The following is a 21,258-nucleotide window of genomic DNA, read 5'->3' as shown; positions in this document are numbered from 1 at the left end:
TTCGCATTGGGGGATGCTGGGTGGAGGGTATACGGGGAATTCTTAGTACGGTCCATGGGTTCCACGTCCCCAGATACGGGGCCGGCTGCACTGGGCCATTTTATATAAGGAACTTGAGCATCGCGGATTTTGGTATCCACGGGGTTCCTGCAACCAACCCCCCTCACTGTACTACCTTGGCAACTCTTCTGTAAATCTAGCTATTTTAAAATAAAGACTTAGAAAAAAAAAAAGAGGGACAAGACCTACGTTGAAATGCCATAGTGAGATCAAAGACAATTTACTTTAGAGCTTGCAGGTGGCTTGGTGGATGTTATGAATTGAAATGTGTCCCCCCCCAAAAAGATGTTGGGGTCCTGACCCTCCACCCCCCAGTACCTTAGAATGTGGCCGCATCAGGAAATCAGGTCATTACAGAGGTCATCAAGTTAGCATGAGGTCAATAGGGTGGCCCTGATCCCATATGACTGGTGTCCTTATAAAAAGGAGAAATTTGGACAGAGAGGCAGATACACACAGAGGGAAGATGACATGAAAAGACACAGTGAGAAGGCCACATGAAGACGGAGGATTGGAGTGAAGTGTCTACAGGCCAAGGATCGCCAAGGAAGCCAGCAAACACCAGAAGCTGGAAGACACACGGAAGGATCCTCCCCTAGCGTCTGCAAGAGATCAAGGCCCTGCCGATACCTGGATTCCCGACTTCTGGCCTCCAGAGCTGAGAGAAAATGAACTGCTCTAGTTTTTAGGCACCCAGGTTGTTGTGACAGGTTCTGGCAGCCCGAGGAAACTTGCACAGCCTGTAACAGCTTCAACAAGCACGGTGCTGTGGCTTCGAGCTGAAGAGGCCTCGGTGAGAACAAAGACTCGTGGGGGCAGAGGCGATGCACGGAGCCGCCTCTGTTCCCCGCAGCTACCAGAGGGCACGAATTCTCCCTTGCTGATCCGGGTTGCCTTCCAAAGCAAGCACCGTGACTGGTACCCAGAAGCATCCGCTTACTGCCAAAGAGGACAAATGTCAAGTCCACAGGTTGCAAACGGGCGCAGTCCACCAAGTGGAGCCAGCTCGTGAGACTGTTGTGTTTGGACTGCGGTGCTTTCTAAAAAATCTGAATTTGTTGCCAGTATTGAAAACCAGAAGCTGCTGCATAAAAAGCTCAACATAAAGCTTCTCTTTAAAAAAAAAAATCAGGCAGCCTGGCCACGCTCCCTCGTGGCTACAGACAGGGGACTAAGAACTAACTGCCCCTTTAAAAGCGTGAGGAGCTCACCACTCACCCCAGTCCTCACCACTCCCTACCGCCTCCCACCAGCCCTTTCCCCTCTAACTTTGTTCCCGCCCTGGAGGCATGCATCTGGGTGGTTCGCAAGCCCCTAGACATCTGGTTTGGGGTGACCACTTGTCCAACATTCTTCTGGCAAACACTTTTTGAGTGTTTATTTTGTTCCAAGAAGTGTTTAGGTATTGCAGCTGCTAACGGCATACTGCAGACAAATCTTCTCTGCTGAGCTTTTGTCCAAAAATAGGGAACAGAGTCCAGAGGGCTCTGGAAGGACCGACAGACCAGCAATGTGATGAGTTCGCCGGTGGAGGCATTTATAGGGTGCAAAGGATATCTCAATCTCCTGGAGAAGTCAGGGTTTAAAAAAGCACAGCCTGTCAAGAAATATAGGCCTTGTCGGCTGACACTGGACTGGGGGAGAAACGGGAACCAGGAAGGAGGAAAAAGGAGATGGAAAGTCAGTGGACGTTCGAGGAGAGTCTGGCCAGGCTCTGGGTGGGACTGGCCCTGGGGTCTATGGAGTTCTGAAAAAGGAAAGTGTGGGAGCAATCAGGGGAGGCTTCCTGGAGGAGGAGAGGTTTGAGATGAAGCTTGGGAGAAGTAAAGGAATGGGGTGGGCAGAGGGAAATGAGGAGAATACTGGGTCCCAGGGGAGTAAGGGTGACAGTGAACTTGGAGGGAGTGAGGAGGGGTGTTCAGGGAGAGCCAGACCCCTGACTGCGGGGAAAGCAGCCCATGCAGGGCCCTGAATGCCTTGGGAAAAGCCTGTCAGACTGGGGTGACTGATGGTCCAAAACATGCTTACTAGGGGCCAAGCACTTTTCCTACGCAAAATGACTCCAAGGAGACCAACTTACTGACAAGCTAAGTGATGTGACTTGCCCGAGGTCACCGGGCTAGCGAGGGGCAGAGTCCGGACTGCAGACCCAGGAGAGGATGGGTGCACAGATTGGGCTGGTCTAGGAGTTTGGCTGTGTGGCCCTGGGGAAGTTACTTAACATCTCTGAACCTCCAGAGCAAGACCACAAGGACCTGTTAACAGTAACCTGGGTCCTGAGCACCCTTTCCACCTGCACGGGCCCCAGGGCATCAGCCAGCCCTCAATGAGGGCTGAGGAGGGGAAAAATCAGTCTGAAGACAAGAAAATCGGGAAGGAAGAGCTACCAGGAGCTAGCAGGCTTCCAGGCCCCGAGGGGAGGAGAGAACACCAGGTGAAGGGGTGGCCACAGCAGAACACACAGGAGGCTCAACCGTCACCACGGCATCAATCCCACGCCCTTTCACCGAATCACCTGTGGGCTCCCCAACCCAGTGAATTCAGCTCCGAGCTCTCCCGGAGCCCAACCCAGTGAACTCAGCTCCGAGCTCTCCCGGAGCCCAACCCAGTGAACTCAGCTCCGAGCTCTCCCGGCAGGTCCGGCCTGCAGAGAGCGGGGCAGCCCTCCACGGAGCACGGGCTGATGTGGCTCTGGGGTTGCCCCCCCACCCCACCTCCTACCCTTTCCCCTGCTTCCCAAAGCCTGGGAGGTCTGAGGAGTCACTCCCGAGGCCTGGGGCTAAGACCCCACAGCGAGTCACCCGCCTCCCCGCTGCCCGACCCCGCCGGGAGCAGGGGTGGCCCTCCCCACACCTCCCGAAGAGGCAGGTGGCAGAGGACAGCAGTGGAGGTGGGTACAGGTGACTTCAACACATCCGCAATTGCCGGTGCAGCAGGAAGTCAAGCGTGAAATTAACTTTAACTCGCGGGCCCCAGCGCGCAAACACAGAGAAATTAAAGTGACAGGGCAAGGTCCCTTGGGGAGGGGATAACCTTCCACCTGGCAGCAATTACAGCAGCCGGAGAGAGGCTGGGAGGCCCGGCTGGGGTGAGCTGGTGAAGCCCTGCACCCTGTGAAGCAGCCCCAGCCTGATCTTACTGTCCTTATCAAGCTGTCTTTCTATCACAGGCGTATTTATTGTCTGTCTGTCTGCACCACCAGAATGGCAGGCCTCATCCACTGCTGTCTCCCCAGGGCCCAAACAGCGGCTGGCACAGAGCAGGTGCTCATAAATATTTGAATATTTGAATGAATGACTGAGGGATAACTCTTGGTCTCTGTTGACAAAGTAAAAAGAACAAAAATCACAGAACACTTCCTACACGCCTGACACCAAGCTCGGCACCTTCAGGGATAGTAATTCATTGAATCTTCAGCAACCCATTTCACAGATGGGGCAACCAAGGCACTGGTAGTAAGGAATGGCCACACGAGCCAGGTGCTTGGGGCTCTCAACATGCCCCTGGTCCATCGGCTCCCAAAATTCCAATCAAATCACTTCTCAGCATAAACTTCATCGTTGGCCTCCCTTCGCACAGATAATAAAACCCAGCTCCTCACCAGCTCTGGGTGATCTGGTTAGCAGCTTCCTCTCCCTCACCTACCCCCTCGGGACATACCCGCCTGCTCTGTCCAGCCCCAGGGCCTTTGCACTGCCTCTTCTACCTGCCTGGGGGGCCTACACTCCAGCTTCTGCACAGTCCCCGAATGTTCCCTCAACTGTTAGGTCCTGCCCTGATCTCCCTGGCTAAAGTCCCCCCCTTACTTTCTCTCCCATCACTCTGTTTGCCATCTTCACAGCATTTTTTAAAGTAAATGACTGCACTGACTTAATGATGACCACACTGAAATTAAAATTACAGAAGTGATTATGATTTCAGAGGCAAACTATGAAAAAAAATTAAAGTTCTAAGAAGAAATCAGTTCAAATAACTTGCTTACAGATACATTTTTCTAACATAAAGCTGACCACTTATAACAGGAAAAATCTTAAAATTATTTACCTCTATGTTTCAAACTTAAACATCTGTTCATCAGTGACTTAGATTTGGAACAAATTTCACTAGGCGGTTACTTACATAGCCAAAATGTACTCTAGTAGACCAGAGCCATCCCCTGATGAAGATTATGGGATATAAAAATAGGGCATTGGTTCAATAAGCTTATAGTTGTATTCTACTTAGAGATGTAGCAGTATCTTGTTTGCTAGTATTATTTGTATGGATACCTTTTTCCTTTGTTGTTTGGATTCTATAGCTGTTTTTATAACCTGAAATCATCCACATTATTCAGCTTAAAATATTACTCATTTTCAGTTTAGTGAAAAAACTTACGTAAAAGTTTCAGTGTAATAATATTGCTATCGAAATTGTTATGCTGAAAGGAAAAATAAAACTAGCTATATCAAAGCATAAAGAGCTTAAGATAGCTATGTGACCACAGTATTTTTTATTAGCTGATGTTTTCTTATTCACTTATTAACTCACTTGCTTTCTGTCTCCCCTGCTAGATAAAACTTAATGAAAGTATGGGTAACTTTGTCTTGTTCACAGCTGAATCCCCAGGTCCCTAGAACAGGGCCTGGCACGTAGTAAGTGTAATAAACGTGTATTGAACAAATGAATGTTCCCAGCAGGTTTGCCCAGATGAGAACACCTCACCCCCATCCCGTAAACCAGCTGTGACAGGCCCGAAAGGCCCCCTTGTCCTCACCCAACATCCATCTGGGCCTCCCCCACCCCCAGCAGTTGTCCCCACGGTGAGGCAGGTCCCAGGAAGCTTATAAAGGACTAAGGTGGCCTGATTGGAAAATGAACCATGTAAAGTTGAGAGGGATGTGGTACCTGAGCAGCGAACACACTCTAAGGCCAGACAAAAGCACAGGCCACATCGGACACAGAAAGCCTGGCACTGCACCAGGGCTCCCAGTACAGGACACTCCGCAGCTCCTGCCAGCCACAGGCTGAGTGACGGCCGGCAATACAGGTGAAGAAGCATCCTCGGCAGGTGCTCTCGAGCCCAAACGGGCCAAGGACCTTGCTGGCAACACGGGATTTTCTAGGTTGCTCCATCAGCGACTCGGGGGTGGGTGGCCGTGTTGGTCACCACAGCCTAGACACTCAAGTCCGGAAACTACAACAGAAGGGACCTCCGCAACAACTAGTCCAGCGCCAGCGGAGCTTGAAAACCATCGGGAGGTTTGCATGCCTCCAGGGATAGGGAGCTCACTGTTGCGCGTACTCCCTGCAATTCCACCCCAAGGAAGCTCAGACAGTCACACCAAACTGGACTGCCCACTGGACCAGCTAAGCACCGCCCTCCTGAGGTCACACAAAAATGAACCTGGAACAGTTCGATGACCGTGATCCCAAAAGGTCTGCCTCTAAGCTAACGGTCCCGGAGTGCTCGCCGCCACATGTCCCTCCAGGGGCAAGACCCCTTTTAGCTTTTGGGCTCCTGGACCACAACATGGGGTAATATCCCCTCCTCAGCCACAGCATCCCCTGTGCTCCCACTAATGCATCCCAAGAAAAAAGCCAGCCCCCTGCCGGCAGCCACACCTCCAATACCTGGCTCCCAGCTTGAACGCACAAAGTCACTGGTCTCCAGCACAGTCCGGCTGTCCCTGCTCTGCCAGCTCGGCCCACACCAACTGTGGGGGGCACTTCACTGATATGTTTTCGCTTCTAGCATCCATCTGGGAAAAGGCCCCGTCACTGGGATACGTCATATTGGCCACTCCAAAGCCTCTGGGTCTGGATTAGTGCTCCCAGCTACTCCACACTGGGCTGTGCCACAGATGGACACCCTGTGCAGACCACAGGACAGTCCCGAACATGCTTACATCAGAGGCCAAACCATGGGCCCCTGCTTGCTCCACGGCCGCCCCCGTCACCTTGAGCTCGCTCTCCTCCGCCCGGCAACTTCCTCCTGCTCAAACAGCCCCCCTCCTCTGTCTCTCCAGAGCTGTGCATGCAGCTCGCCCACCCTCCCCGACCCAAGGTCTGTTTCCCAAAGCTTCACGGGGCCACCCCCTCTGCCCCTCCCCTGGCCTCGCAGGCCTCTCCATCCTAGGCCCAGAACTCTTCCCCAGACTGCGCCCTTCCATCCCCTCCTCCAGCACCTGGCCCTGGCTGGGAGCCCGCTGGGAACTGAGAACCCACATCCCACCCTAGGCCCCCCACCCCGCTGTGCATCTGCACGGCTGCCCACAGGTACTCACATTTTGATGTTCTCATGATACTGCCTGGTGTCGGAGGGCTGGTTGTACAATGGCTGCAAGGAAAGAGACAGGGAGGTGCGTCGGAGCCGGGCCTGGGCTGTGGGCAGCCGGTGCGAGCTGGGCCGGCTACTACCCCACTGCAGAGCCCTGGGGCCCCTCAGCCGCAGCGCCCCAGGCCCTGGCACCAGGGAGCCGTCCACTGGTGTGAGAACCAGCTGCCGGCAGGCATGAAACGGAACACGGGGACCCAGCCCTCAGCCCCGGCCAGGAACAGGCTGTAACGCTCTGGGCACAGCTGTGGGTACCATGAGCCCTCACCGCAGTGGCTGCCATGGCTGCTCTGCAGGGCACGGGGCAGGGCTGGCCTGAGCGCCCAGGGACAAGCACACACATCCCGGGGAAGCTGAGATCAGCAATGGTCTTGAACGGGGAAGACTGCCAAAGCACCGTGAGATGCCCCGTCACCACCGCTGACCGGCAGAAAACAAAACAGCCAAATAGTACCAGGGGTTGGTGAAGACGTGAGGAAACTGGAAGGCGTGCACATGGCCGATAGAAACGTACGCAGGTACACGTGCCCCGGAGATGTGAAAGGATGAAGACGGGTGTGCCCTACGACCCCCTTCCCCTCCCAGCGGAAGCCCTGGAAGCGGTCGGGCACTGTGTCCCGCCAGGAGATGGACGCCGGAACGCCCGGACCGCATTGTTCATAACAGCAACGCATCAGAAGCAAGTTAAGTGTCCACCTTCAGAAAGAGGAAGAAATAAGTCAGGACGTGTTTACACCTCGAAGACTACACAGCAGTGAGAAATGAATGAACTGGGCCCACATACAGCAACAAATCTGCAAATGAGAAGGAGGAAGTTGCTGCAGTGTCTGCGATGGGGCAAGAGCTGAGCTCGATGTCGTGTTATCTCCCGGCTGGATGGCAGCGCTGCAGTTAGGGGCTAACCCCGGGGTTCGCATCGCGGCTCTGCCACTTTCCAGCTGTGTGTCTCTGGGTGAGCTACTTAAGCCATCTGTGCCCCAGGTTTTCATCTGTAAATGGGGTTAAACTCAGAGAGTTGTTGTGAAGATCAAAGGAGGTAATGCGTGCAAAGCCCTCAGCCCAGCGCCTGGCAGACTGAGAGCTCCAAGAAGTATCAGGGTCATTATCACCATCAGGGTGCAGTGACTGCATTCACGGAAGCAATTTTTCCTGCCCTGCTCCCCCGTACCCCCTCACGCCCTTGCTTTGGCCAATGGGACAGATGCAAACTTCATGAAAGCAGACGAGGCCTTTCTGCTCTTTCTTCCTCTCTTGTTCGCCTGCCCCCACCAGCCCCCGTCAAGAGACCAAGTGTAGCCTGGCAGAGAGCTGCATGGAGGACAGCAGCACCATCCCAGCCAAAACCGCAAGCTGCCAGCTGACCTCCCAGCTGCCCACAGATGTGAGTGAGCTGAGCCCAGTCGAGAGAAATTGCTCAGCTGACCTCTACACTCGTGGGAAACAGCAAAAGGTTGTTGTTTCAAACCACCGTATTTGGGGCTGGTTTGTTACACAGCAGTCGCTGACTGATACAATTACCATCCCCATTTTACAGGTGAGAAAATCTAGTCCCTGAGAGGTTAAAACATTTGCCTCTGGCTGGTAAGAGGTGAGCTGGTACTAGCATCCCGCCTCTCAGCTCCAGCCCTGGAGGAAGGGGTTTGCCCTTTCTCTGCTTGCTCCCTTCTCTGCGTGTCCCCCTCTTTATGTCTCTGTGTGTCTCTTCTTGTGTTGCCCTCTCTTCCCTTCCCTCTCCCTTCCTTCCCTCTCTCTGTCTCACACACCCACACAGGTAGCAGGAGCCTCCCAGACAGCCATGGATGACTGTGGTACAAAAACCAGGTACAGAGTGTGACAGGTCAGGCCGGGCAGGTGAAGATGGAGACGTGGTGTCCTGAAGCCTCAGGGCAGGGCCCCGGGGTGAGGGAAGAGGGCACGTCAGGCCCCACCCTTGAACCTCTCCCTGAGCATGGACCTGAATACACCTCCTGACATCATTCCAGCCGATGGGGACCACCCACAAGCAGCATGGCCACAGGTCCAACCTGCCGTGTCCCCAGGGACAGGCCTCCTGCCCTCTGTGGACAGGGCGGGGTCCTCAAGGAGGGGCCTCTGCTGTCCTGGGAATTGCAGGCAGCCTTGGCTGAGGACAATGGCACCTCTCTCCCGGTGTCCCCCGCGTCCCCTCCATGACAATTCACCATGACTCAGGCAACTGCAGGCCCCAAGTCCAGCTACTCCCCCGGGATGGAGATGTCGCCCCATGGCTAGCACAGGCCATGTCCCCCCACCCTGGGTCAGCTGCCCTTCCAAGGTGCTTGGCTCAAAATGGGGAGGTTTCCCCACCCCCACTCTGGGTGTCTGAACAGGAAGGCAACAGGAGAGACCACCGTCAGACTCACGGCAAAACTTCCCAACCAGAGAGGGGCAAGACATTACTGCACATCATGGAGAGCCCACATCTCAGGACAGCAAGGAGCCCTACAAAGGTGCCTGTGCTGAATTCCAGGGCATCAAATGCCCGTGTTTAACCCCAGGTGACTCTGCGTCCGGTCCTTTACGTTCCTCACAAGCCAATAAAACACAGGCCGGGCGGGAATGGGTATGGCTTAAAGGCTCAGTTTCCAGGAACAGATGGGCCCCAATTTCACTAGCTGTGTGACCCTGGACACATGCCTTCAACACTCCAGGACTCGGTTTTCTCATATGGAAAATGGGTGTAGAGCAAATAGGACCTACCTCACTGGGCTTTCGAGTAGCCCAGGAAATGTCAGACTTGGTGACTCAACTGCTTTTTTTTTTGCTTTTAAAGATGGCAAAGTCTCCACGGTCTAAGGAGGCCAGGAGAGGCTGAAGGACCACACAGAGAGACCCCGGGTGCCAGTGATGGGCGGGGAGGGGGGTGGGGGGGGGCGGCCTGTTTCTACAAAATGGGATGGGCCAGAAAAGGGGAGACTGGCTTCTGGGAGGCCAGCGGGGTCCCAGCCCACCTCTGACCCGCCAAACTCGCAGGGGAAGGAATCACTTTCACCCTCCAGCCCTGCTGGGTAAGAAGAGGACACAGCACCCTGCCCCTCCAGGTGGCCTTCAGCAAAAGGCCAGGAAGAAGTCAGAGAACACTGTGGGGTGCACTGCCTCTGACCAGAGGGGCTGTCCCCCAAGGAGGCACTCGCTGGGCATTCTTTGAGGTACACTGAGACCTGGGCGGGAAGGGAAGGCTCTGGGCCCAGGGCAGCCTCGGCTGGCTGGCTGTTGCCATGGTGACGGGCTGCCGCCTTGGAAGATGTGTGAGTGGGTCGGGGGTGAGGAAGGATCATGACACCTCCTTGGCTGGTGCACCTCTGAGGGGAGGGCAGGGCCAGAGGGGGTCCCCCCTAACGCCCCTCCTCGCCACCTGCAGGCGGGGGGATGCACAAGGCCAGGCAAGGCCTCCTTCTGTCCCAGGAGGCATGTCCCCAGTCAGCGGCCATGCGGCCACCTTGGCCTTCACACCCACAGCAGCTTTCTCTGCCACCTCCCAGGTTGCCAGCCCCCGCCAAGGGGACACGAGACCTAAGAGGGAAAGTCCCTGCCACGGACCCCAGAGGAGCGAGGCTGGGGGGCCTAGGGTACCAGCAGGAAGGCCCGCCCCCTCCATGCCTCCATTTCCTCCTCTAGAAATGGGGGCGCAGCCAAATAATCGGAGGGAGAAAGAGAGCACAAAGGGGAGGATGTGCCAGACTGCAGGGCCCCAGACAGAAATGACTAAGAGAGAGGAGCTGGGTCTCGGGGAGAAGGAAGGAGGGTCCCCTGCAGACCTGACGGCAGGCAGCCGGCGGGGGACCGAGAAGCAGCAGGTGGCCGAGCTGCTAGAAACGGAGCGTCTGCGCTGGCCCTGAGCCCTCTGGTGACACCGCGTTCTTAAAATAACACCTCTGAACAGGAAGGAAACCAGTACTCAAAGCGGCAGGGCGAGGAGGCGGGGCGATGGGGCTGCCCACGCCCTCGCCCCCGCTGCCCGCTCTGGGCCAGGCCTGGTCCCCAGAGCGCAGGGATGGAGGGCCGAGCCGCGCAGAGCACTGCCTGGAGCCGTCCGCACTGTTCATCGTCTTCCTCTCCCGCGCGGGTTTCTCCTGGGCCCAGGCCTCCCCACCAGGGAGCTGGATTCCCCGGGGTGCAGCCCAGTGACCCGAGACCCGGGCTGAGCAGCACCAGGCCCTTCCTCCTGGCCTGAGCTCGGACTCCTGGGTGGCACGAGGCAGGCCCTGCTGAGGGGGCGCCTCAGAGCTGCCTCTGCTTGGAGGACGCCTCAGGTCACTCGGGCCTTGTGGTAACCAAGAGAGAGGGCAGACCGGTGCAGAAGCGGTCAGCCACAACCCCGTGGGCTCAGCACACCTCCCCGCTTCATCGCGTGCTGTGTGACCCTGGGCCAGGCCCTGCCCTCTCTGAGGCTCACCTAGAAAATGGATGGTGACACTTCCACGAGGCCTGACACACAGCAGGTGCCCTGTCGATGTGAGGCCCCTCTCCAGCCCCACTGAAGGCCACCAAGCCAAGAGCCTACCGACTTCCAGAGCGCTCCGGTGACAGGCACACAGCCCCACCAGACCTCGCCTCCTGTGCCACCAGCCTCGGGGAAGCCTCTACTTGGAGACCACCAGGCAGAGGACAGCCTCCTCACCCCCGGAGACCCAGGAAAGAACCACTGAAATTGTGAGCCCAGCAGACGCCCTGCTGCTCTCAGCGGCTCCCTTCACACTCCAACCCCCTACTCAGGAGCCTCCAGGACTCATTAGGTCAGGAAAGGGGAGAGGGCGAGCCTCCAGGTCTGGAAATGGTCGGGTGAGGCCTCTAGGCCTGCCAGCCCCGTTGGCAAGAAAGGGAAACCGAGGTGAGCAACAGCTTACTGGTGGGAATGGAAAATAGTGGAGCGGCTCTGGAAAACCGTCTGGCAATTAATTCCTCAAGAGACTAAACACAGAATTAACACGATCCAGCAGGTCCAGGCCGAGGTATCTACCCAAGAGAAAGGGAAACACACATCCACATGGAAACCTGTACATTAATGTTCACAGCCACTTCCTTTATGATATCCGAGAGCTAAACCAACCTAACGCCCACCAGTGAATAAATGCATAAACTAAATGTGGTCCGTCCATCCATACAATGGAATACAATTCAGCCATAAAAAGGAATGAAACACCAACACAGGCTACCTCATGGATGAACCTTAAGAACAGGATGCTGAGTGAGAGAAACCAGACTCCAAAGGCCACGTATTGTATGATTCCACCGATACGAAATGTCCAGAATAGGCAAACCCACAGAGACAGAAAGCAGATTAGTGTTTGGTTGGGAGGGAGGGGGAGAGGAAGGGGGGAGGGGGGAGGTGGGGGGGATGGGAGATAAGGAGGTGATAGTTCAGGGAACAAAGTTCTTTTTGAGACAGTGAAATGTTCTCACGTCGATTGTGGAGATGGCTGTGCACATCTGTGAACATACGAAAACCCACCAACTTGTACTCTTCACATGGGTGAATTGTATGGCATGTGGATTACATCTCAAGAAAGCTACTTAAATTTTTTTTTAAAGAGGCTGCTAGAGACGTCCCAGAAAGCATGCCCAAAAGGAAGCAAGGCCGCAGGCTGGGAGCCTGTCACCCATCCCAGGAGAGGCACTGGGCCCTGCCCCTGAGCCGTAGGAGCCCCCCACTCCCTGTCTGGCTCTGCCCCGAGAGGACCTGGGGGCACTAGGAGGCCAGCTGCTCACAGGTCCTCGGTGGCCTAAGCAGATGGACCCCAGGCTGAGGAGCAGCTGTCACTGCAGAAAAAACTCCGGAGCAAACAACTCTTCCCTCCTAAGGGTCCACGACACTCAGGGCTCACCACAGGCCAAGTGCTGCGTCAGTGAGCCTTTTCCCCGCACCAATTCATCGTTCCCTCATCAAGATCCTCGGCTTCCCCCCATTTCACAGATGAGAAAACCGAGTCCCTTTCCCAAGGCCACCCGGCAAACACACAGTGAAGCCAAGTTTAAAATTAGGCTCCAAATGCGTCAGATTTTTTTCCACCCCACCGCCTGCACACGCACGGGGATCCCTCGCATCCGTCCTATGTGCGTGTCCCCACGCGCTGCCCCCATGGCTCTGCACCCACCCGCTCAGTGGGACAGTGACGGTCCCAGGCAGGTGGGCACTCTGGCCATTTCTCCCAGGACTCCAAGGCCACCAGCCGGGAGTTTCGGTGCTCCCTTGTTTCCTATCTCTGGTGACACATAGGGTGAAGGGTGCCTGAGAGAGAAAAGGCCTGAGTCTGCTTCCCAGCTCTACTGCTGACATGGCATCTTTCCATCAGTAAAATGATACTGACAACAGTAATAATAACAACAACAGCAAGAACTGACGCTCAGCACTTACTCTCCATCAGGCTTTACAAAACTTAGTATCTTCACTTAAAACTTAGTAATCTTCACTACAACCCAGTGGGATGTGTGTTATTATTAGTCCCAGTTTACAGATGAGGAAACTGAGGCACAGAGAGGCTAAGACACCTGCTATTAAGTAGCAGATCTGAGAGCTGAACTCAGAGGATCGGGCCCGGAGTATGGGCTTTCCACGATAAGCTATAGGCCAAATGGGTTGGACTCCAGCTGGTGAATCTTGCAGCCCGACTGGCTGGGCTTGGGAGCATAGCTGGAGTGCCGACGCGCCCCTCCTCACCCCCAGTGCGGCCTGCCCGTCGCTACCTGCCCGCCCCTCTCATCCGAAGGGTGGATCTCCTGCCCCCTTCCGAGGACAGGGCAGGGCTTGGCAACAGATGACTTCTCCTTCCCTTCACCCCCGCCCCCCGCCACCCTGCCCACCCCCTCCCAGAGCGCCCCACCCTGTTCCCCAGCTCACCAGCTCCACCTGGGGCCCCAGGCCTTCCAGAATCCGATGTGCAGCCTCGGCCTTCTTCTGCAGGGTGACGGAGAAGAGGAGGAATTAAAAAAAAAACACCAGCAGACACACACACACACACACACACACACACACAGCAGGCAGCTGCCCAGCCCAGCACGCCCATCCAGGCCCAGGGGCGGAGACGGGGCTGGAGAAGGGTCCCCCTACAAGCCCTCCCGGGGCTGGAGACAAACACAGCCGGCCTCAGCATCCCCGCAGTGGCCCTGGCAAGCCCGCCAAGTTTCGGTTCGAACAAACGCACCCTGTTCTCTGGCGCTGGGCCCCTGAAGCCCCCAGCCTGACGCCCCCCAGGGCCCGGGGCGGGCACAGCTCCTGCAAGGCCCGAGATGCCTTCCTCTGCCTTGGAAGCCGGCTGGGTGTCTACAATTACCTCAGCAGTGAGGGGGGAGAAGGAGGGGGAGGGAGGACGAGATAGAGGCGCTGGGAGATACCCTTTCTAGGATTCTTGTATTTCACAATCATGTGACTATTTCTGAGCTGCCCTGGGGCCTCCCCGCCTCCCCACTCACAACCCGGACTTATTAGGAAAACAGGAACATATGGCAGAAAGGGCTTAGCGGCTGCGAATTCAACAGGCTGGACCCCCGGGGCCCCTGGCTGTGAAGGCGGACACTGTGTCTGGTCCAGGTCCCCAGGCAGGGACCACAGGGCCCGCTTGGCCGGGCCAGCCTGGGGACGGGGTGGGCAGAGAGCTGTGGAAGGTGATGACTTCAGGGTGGGTCTCTGTCAGATGGAAAGTGGGGTGCCCACGGCGCACACGTGGGAGACCTGAGCCCCTCCTGTGACCCAGGAAAGGCTGGGTGTTCCTGACTCAGCCAAACTCGGGAAGACCATCCAGGACTCAGCGTGGGCTGGCAGGACAAGCCAAGCAAGACACCATCATCAGGTCAAAACCGTCTCCCAATGATCCCCAAATCCAGACCCACTAAACGGAGGTGACCCAGAGCCCTGCTCACAACAGAATTCGAGGCCCAGGCTTCGGGTGTCCTAGCAGGGAGGAGGGGTGCTGAGAGCCAGCCTCACCCCCTCCCCCAGCCCCCATGACAGAGGGTAGGTATGTAGGTGGGCTCAAGCTGGCACCTAGAACTAGCTCCGCCTAGAGCCCTGGGCCCAGCCCACCCAAGAACAAGCCATGATCTCGGCCCCCTTTGTGCAAAGCCAAAACCCTGAGAGCAGCTGCCTCAGAGTGTGGCTGGGGGCCGGATAATCAGGGGGCAAATTATTATTGTAATGATTGCCATTTTATTGAGAACCTACTATGAGCCAAGCACTGAGCACACGGCATGCATTATTAATATCTGAATCACACATAACACGAAGTCAGGCAGATATAAGGAGTATCCCCATTTTACAGCTGATGAAACTGAGGCACAGAAAGATGACGTAAGGAAAAGTCCTTTTTCTGATCTCCAAGCTCCAAGAGGGGAGAAAGATATGGGCTGGTCCCATCCAGGGCCTCCACTAGGCATGGGTCCAGCGTCTTCTATTGGTGGGGGGGTGTGGAGTGGGGGAGGTTCCAGCCTGACCACCCCAGACCTGGCCACACCTCAAAGCCAGAAAGTGTCAGCCATGGGGTACCAAAGATTGAAGAATTCCCTAGCTGGACCAAGTGAAGGACTAGGTATAGGGTGAGAAGGGAACAGGGTAGCTTCCCAAATATTTGAGCACCCACTCTGTATTAAGCACCAGAGCATGAAACAAAATGAATGATATCGGCCTCTGCCTATAATGAACCCAGTCTAGTGGGCAGTTGGTCATGAGCAGTGATGGCAGATTAATACGCTCAGGCAGGAAAAGTACGTGTGGTATACGGGGGAGGCATTAAGCGGGTCAGAGTCACTCTCTCCAGAAAGGTAACAGGAGGGATACACAGCTGGGTTTTGAGGGATGAATAGGAGTTTGTGTGCATTTATGAGGCTCTGTCAGGATCAGCAGCAACTGCCCATCTAGATAAAGGAATGATGCCAAACACAGGAAGGGCAGGGCTGGAGCGACTGGGCCACTGGAAACTGCCGCATCACACGACTGGGCCTGTCTCAGATCTGGGACCCGTATAGGGCCTCTAGAAGCCTGTGTGTGTCCTATGAACCAGAGTGGATTCCATCTTCAACCACATCTTCACTGTCTCAGGAACACAGGCACCTGGGGAGGGGACTTCCTGTAACCCCTGAAGAAGAGACCAGGGAGGAGCCCCTTCCTTACCTGCCAAAGCCACGGGGAGCCCAGGCGACCAGGTGCGCCCTGAGCACCAGCTCTCCTTCATACACCTGGTGTGAGAGTTCCTTTGCTCCCTAACAGACCCTCCCCCAGGCTCTGTTCTTAAGCCCTGAGCGGCCCTGGGGCTTTTTAAGACAACTCAGTTTCCAAAAAGCGGCACACCTGCGATTCACCCAGAAGAAACCTGCCACGGAACAGTCCTAAAGATGCCGGAACAGTCCTAAAGATGCCGGAACAGTCCTAAAGATGCAGCAACACTGGAACACGGGACAGCGGGGCAACCAAGAGCAAGGCTACACGGCCAGCCAGGCTGGGCTCTGATCCACTTGCCAACTGCGTTGTCTTGGGCGAGTCCCTGCACCACCCCTGAGCCTCAGCTTCCTCATCTACGCAACGGGGATAACATCAGCACCGCCCCACGCAGCTGCTAAGAGAATTAAATGAGCTGACACAAGCACCGCGCGAAACTCAGGATCTGGCACACGGTGGGAGCTAGGTAAGGGCTGGCTGTTGTTATTACTGCTGTCAACAATAACGACGAGCCCACGGCCCACACCAGGTGACCCCCTACACGTGCCAGGGCTGGATCCTCCAGAAGCCCCATCTGTGTGGACTCCTGCAGGAACCCTCTGCGGAAGGTTCTAGCGTCAGCCCCATTTACACACAAGGAAGCTGAGGCTGGGGTCACACAGCCGACCCGAAGTACGCAGCTCAAGTGGCAGCTAAAGGCTGGGACAGGCAGGCCCTGAACCGGCACCCCACCTCTTCACGTCTTCGTGGGGACACTTCTTCCACCTCGTGCTACCACACTCCCGCTCCCGGCTTCACGGGTCCAGCTTGTAGGGGTGTGGGGTGGGTACAAAGTCTGCTGTCAGCTCCCGGGGAGCTGGCGGGGATGTCCTGCCTACTGGGCCCCTCCCCCGGATGGGCAGTGCTTTCGAGAAACACACATCTGTCCAGCACGGGCCCGTGTCTGGGAGTCCACCCTGCTCTAACCCTCGGCAAGTCGCTTCACCCGTCTGGACCTTAGTCTCCCCATCCGCACGACAGCCGCGTTCACCCCGGGTACCAAACTCTCAGGACTTTTACAAGGAAGTTCTACGGGGAACAAAGTGTATGCTGTCACTTCTTTCTTAATGTCCCTCTTCAAATGGAGGGGAGCCCCCCCCCAACACCCCAGAATGGAGCACGGCCACAGATTCAGACCCACACTAGAAACTCCCTCCCACCGCTCGGCTGACGGCTTCTCGCTGCCACGAGAACCAAAGCCAAACTCTTCGCCAGGGCCCACCGGGTCTCCCACAGCGCCTAGCCTTTGGGAAGTCACTGCCTGAGGTCACCCTGCTCAGCTGCAGGGGACAAACCAGGAGCACAAGACAACAGGAGGGGACAGTCCACCCGCCCATGGCTTCGACCCGCTGCCAGGGCTCTTGCCTGACACTGGGGGTTCGGGCTGGCGTCTCACTAGGGAGACGGCACTCCTCCTGCTGGGGACCCCAGGGTCCGAGCGGCCTGGCCTCCTGGGGGCCAGAGCACCTGGGGCACGAAAGACCTTAGTCACCTGCACAGACAGGTGCACGCAAGCCCCGCGGACCCACATGACCAAATCCTATGTCTACATCTATAAAAGCACAAACATATACACACGTGTGCCACACCAGGCGACTCACGGACACACGCCTTCACACACGCAGGTGTACAGCATGCACAAATACACTTGTGTACCCAAGCGGACACATGCATGTGCACAAAGTATAAACACACAGTCACACACGTGCCCCATGCAAGCCACTTTGCGTACACGTGTGCACAGCCACTCACGTGCCTCTACACATGCCACACAGCTAACAAAGTGTACCCACAAACGCCCGGGCGTATCCATGCACACGTAACCACAGCTGCGCCCCACACGTGCTGACCCAAACACACGTGTATCCACACGCACATATATATGTGCATGGATGCATATGTGCATAGAGGTCACGGGCTCTACCCGTGCTGAGCTGCGCACACAATTTGCACACATATGAGCACAGCTTTCCACAGTTATACACGGACCCACACACGTGCGCACGTGTACCCCCCCAAACACACACACGCACATGCACACAATCCCGGCTCCTCTTGGGCAGGGGGACCGGACCTCACCCTGACCAGCCCCCTGGCCGGCGCCCCGCCCCTTGGAGCCCCCATTCTCACTCCTCAGCTGCCTACTCCAGCGTGAGCTCCAGCCGCCACCCTCCTCTTCTGCAGAGTGAAGGCAGCACCCACCCACCCAGGAAGCCCGGGAGCCCAGCCTCTATCTCCCTCTAGGCCCCGCTGCCCAGCCCTCCACGCCGCGTCCATCTGCCAAGCGCTGCAGCGTTTCGGGGAGCAGTTACCCCCGAGGCTCGGCGTCCTCGGCTGTACCAGCAGCCGGAAGACCCCTTCCAGAGCCCTCCCGGGTGTGTGACGGAGACGACTGAGTGAGTGAGGCGGAATTCATGGACTCCTGTTCACAAGTCCGTTAGGACAACGCTCCCTGTGTGTGGAGGAATTTGGAGGAAGCCCTGGACTCCGGGAGCAGTTAGGGTGGCCAGACGCAGAGGCAAAGGCAAGGGCCCGGCTCGGGACAGGGCCTGAGCCGCTGCTCTGAAAGCCCCGAATCACGACTCGGGTGGGAATGGAGTCTGAAGCTGGGCATCAGGGTGCCTGGACCCCCAAAATGCTCTACAAGGTGCTTCACAGTCTTGGTTATTACCAAGAGAATTATTCGTCTTTGTCCTGCTTAGTCATAATCACACTGGATAAAAAACTTCACTAGTTAAGATGCTTAAAATCAAAGACAAAAAAGGACCTGGGTCCTACTCTGATTTCCTTCTCACTCCTCAGCAATCAGAGGGCCTCCATGAGTTCTGCTTCCTCACCATCTCTGGACAGGCCACAGTCCTCTCCACTGCAAATATCCTTCTGCCTTTTCCCAACAGAGCCCATTGTGCAGACCTAGCTCAGGTCTCCCCCAGGACGTCTACCTGGATTGCCCACTGCCCTCAATTCCTAGAGTACCAGCGCTGTGCCGATTGTCCCTTATTTACACATCCTTCGCTAGTGCTGACGAGTGCTGCTTGTGTTTGTTTTACCCAAACTCCAAGTGTGAGCACCCTCCCAGACCCACCAGACCTCCACCTCCCACCCCCGACACATTCCCTTTGAAGATCAATGGAGACCCCCTCCCCTCTGTGAGCCTTCGCCTGAGCTGTGACCCCCGCGCCCGAATGCCCTCCTCGGGGCGACGGCCCACCCACTGCTTCCAAGAGGCCTTTCCCAGTCCTGGCCCTGCAGCGCCCGTTCCTGCCCCTCGGGGCCTAGAAGAACTCTGTCTCCAGTTCTGCCATCTGCGTGCACCTGCCCGGCCCCGCCCACACAGTCAGCCGCTCCCCCCCTCCCCACCCTGGGCGCGCTGATGCCTCGTCCTTGCGCCCCGAAGGGATAATGAGCCACAGTCCAGTCTGCAGAACAGCCAGGCAGGCCCTGCCCGGCGGGAAGCTGCGTTTTCCAGCCGGTGGCGCATTTAGAGACAGACCCTTGTGTCCGCCTCTCAGAGGAGCCAGCAGGGAGGGGAGGAGGATTAAAATTTAATCCGATTGATCCCCCAAGGGGCAGTGAGTCCTGGCTGCTCCTGCCCAAGGTATCTGAGGGGCCTCCTGCCCACTCGGCCGCCGGCCCCTGAGGCTCAGCCCAGGCAGGGCGACCCCCGCCAACCCTCACTGGGGGCAGAGGCCGGTCCCCACAGCCCCCAAACCAGAGGACTCTTCCGGAGGAAGAGTCTCCCTACCCTCTGCCATTCATTCATTTGTTCAGCAGACATTTAGTAAGCACCTACTGTGTGCCAGGCACTGTTCTAGGTGCTAGAGATATAGCTGGGAGAGAAAGACAGAGATCCCTGTCCTCACAGAGACTCTGTTCACAATAAACACAATAAACAAGAAAACATGAATTATATCCAGTGGGAACAAGGGCAAAGGACAAAATTAAAGCCAGGTAGAGGAAGTGTTGACGGTTTTCAGGATTAAACAGAGGGTCAACGTGGGCCTTGGCTGAAAAGGGGACATTTGAACAAACAGCTGAAAGAGTGAGAGAGTGAGCCCGGTGGGAAAGAGGAGCTGCGGCCAGAGGGTGCAGCCAGTGCAAAGGCCCTGAGGCAGAAGCATGCCTGCATATCCAAGGGAGCACAAGGGTCAGCGGGGCTGGGGCAAAGTAAGGCCGCAGATGAAAGGAAAGAAGGGGGATCGGGACCATGAGGGGCAAATTCCTCAGGTCCTCGGTGCGCCTGCATGTGGTGGCTTGAGTGTGATTATGTCCCCCCATCAGAAAGCCAACGTGAGTGGGCTGGGGCCGAGGTCACCACTGCGCCCCCTGGAACAGCAGCAGGCCCAGAGCAGATGTTCAGTTACGTGGCTGCTGAATGAATGAATGAATGAACGAACGGACAGGATAAGTGTGATGCGCCCGGCGCACCTGAACTTCCCAGGCAGAGGCCTGCTCTCAGAATCCCAGGAACCAGCGCTGGAGTCCTAGCCCGCCACTCACTAGCTGAAAGGCCGCGGGGAAATTACCCAGGGCTTCTATTTCCTCACCTGAAAATACGGAGTAGGGGTGCTGAGGGAAGGCCAGGGACTCCCACTTACTGTCAGAACCCCGTCAGAATGAAACCAGCATAAATGGGCACAAAGCCCCCAGCCTGAGGCGCTGGGGGGGACAGAGGACAATGCCTGTGCTCTGGGACCCCAACTTGGTAAGCACCAGCCCAGGGTCGGGGGCACAGGCTGCATAGGCCCGGCCAGCCTCCGCTCCACTGCCTCTGACCTCCTCTTGGGAGAAGCCCCCTCCTCTGTCTATTCCCTGGGGCAGGGTGGGGATGGGGTTGACTCCACCCCCAGACTCCAGAGGTTGGCCTAAGACCCAGCCTTGACCAATCAGCCTACTCAAATCCACTGGCCTCCACTGGCTGAGAAGTGAGCTTGTGACTCCAGCCAGCCAATGAGAGCCAACCCTGGGACTGTTGCTGAGACAACTGGGAAGAGTTTCCCACCTGGCCTGGGAGGGGTCAGTGGGCCTAGAGCTGCGGGCAGTCATTTCTCCATGTCCTGGGAAACCCCGCCTGGGAATGACACTGGCACAGAGAAAGCAGAGGTGGGGACAGAGCGCTCCCAAACATCTTCGTCTGAGCACCTGAGTCCACACATCCTTGAAGTAAACTAACACCAACTTTCATCACGAGACTCAATAACCCCTCTTCAGCCTCAACCAGTCTGAACTGAGTTTTTGCCTCTTGTACCCAAGAATCTTGACTTCCTGGACCCTTCCAGTCACCGTCTCAGCCACATCAACTCTGTGGCCTCAAGAATGTGGCCAGGGGGACTTCCTTGGTGGCGCGGTGGATAAGAGTCCGCCTGCCAACGCAGGGGACACGGGTTTGAGCCCTGGTCCGGGAAGATCCCACATGCCGCAGAGCAACTAAGCCCGTGCACCACAACTACTGAGCTTGTGCCCTAGAGCTCGTGAGCCACAACTACTGAGCCCGCGTGCCACAACTACTGAGCCTGTGCTCTAGAGCTCATGAGCCACAACTACTGAGCCAGCGTGTCACAGCTACTGAAGCTCGTGCGCCTAGAGCCCGTGCTCCGCAACAAAGAGAAGCCACTGCAATGAGAAGCCCGCGCACCACAATGAAGAGTAGCCACAGTTCACCGCAACTACAGAAAGCCTG

At 56.6% G+C, this 21,258-nt stretch overlaps 1 protein-coding gene across 1 annotated transcript in view; it reads right to left on the bottom strand.

Moving 5' to 3' along the window:
- Positions 1–21,258, bottom strand: part of NCOR2 (nuclear receptor corepressor 2) — a 222,967-nt gene that overhangs the window by 108,186 nt on the left and 93,523 nt on the right. The window contains 2 exon segments of the mRNA XM_036823685.1: positions 6,324–6,376; positions 13,230–13,286. Coding sequence (XP_036679580.1) covers positions 6,324–6,376; positions 13,230–13,286 — 110 coding nt within the window.

Source organism: Balaenoptera musculus, chromosome 14 (genome assembly GCF_009873245.2).
Source record: "Balaenoptera musculus isolate JJ_BM4_2016_0621 chromosome 14, mBalMus1.pri.v3, whole genome shotgun sequence".
NCBI lineage: Eukaryota > Metazoa > Chordata > Mammalia > Artiodactyla > Balaenopteridae > Balaenoptera > Balaenoptera musculus.
This window is presented reverse-complemented; position numbering and strand designations above follow the sequence as displayed.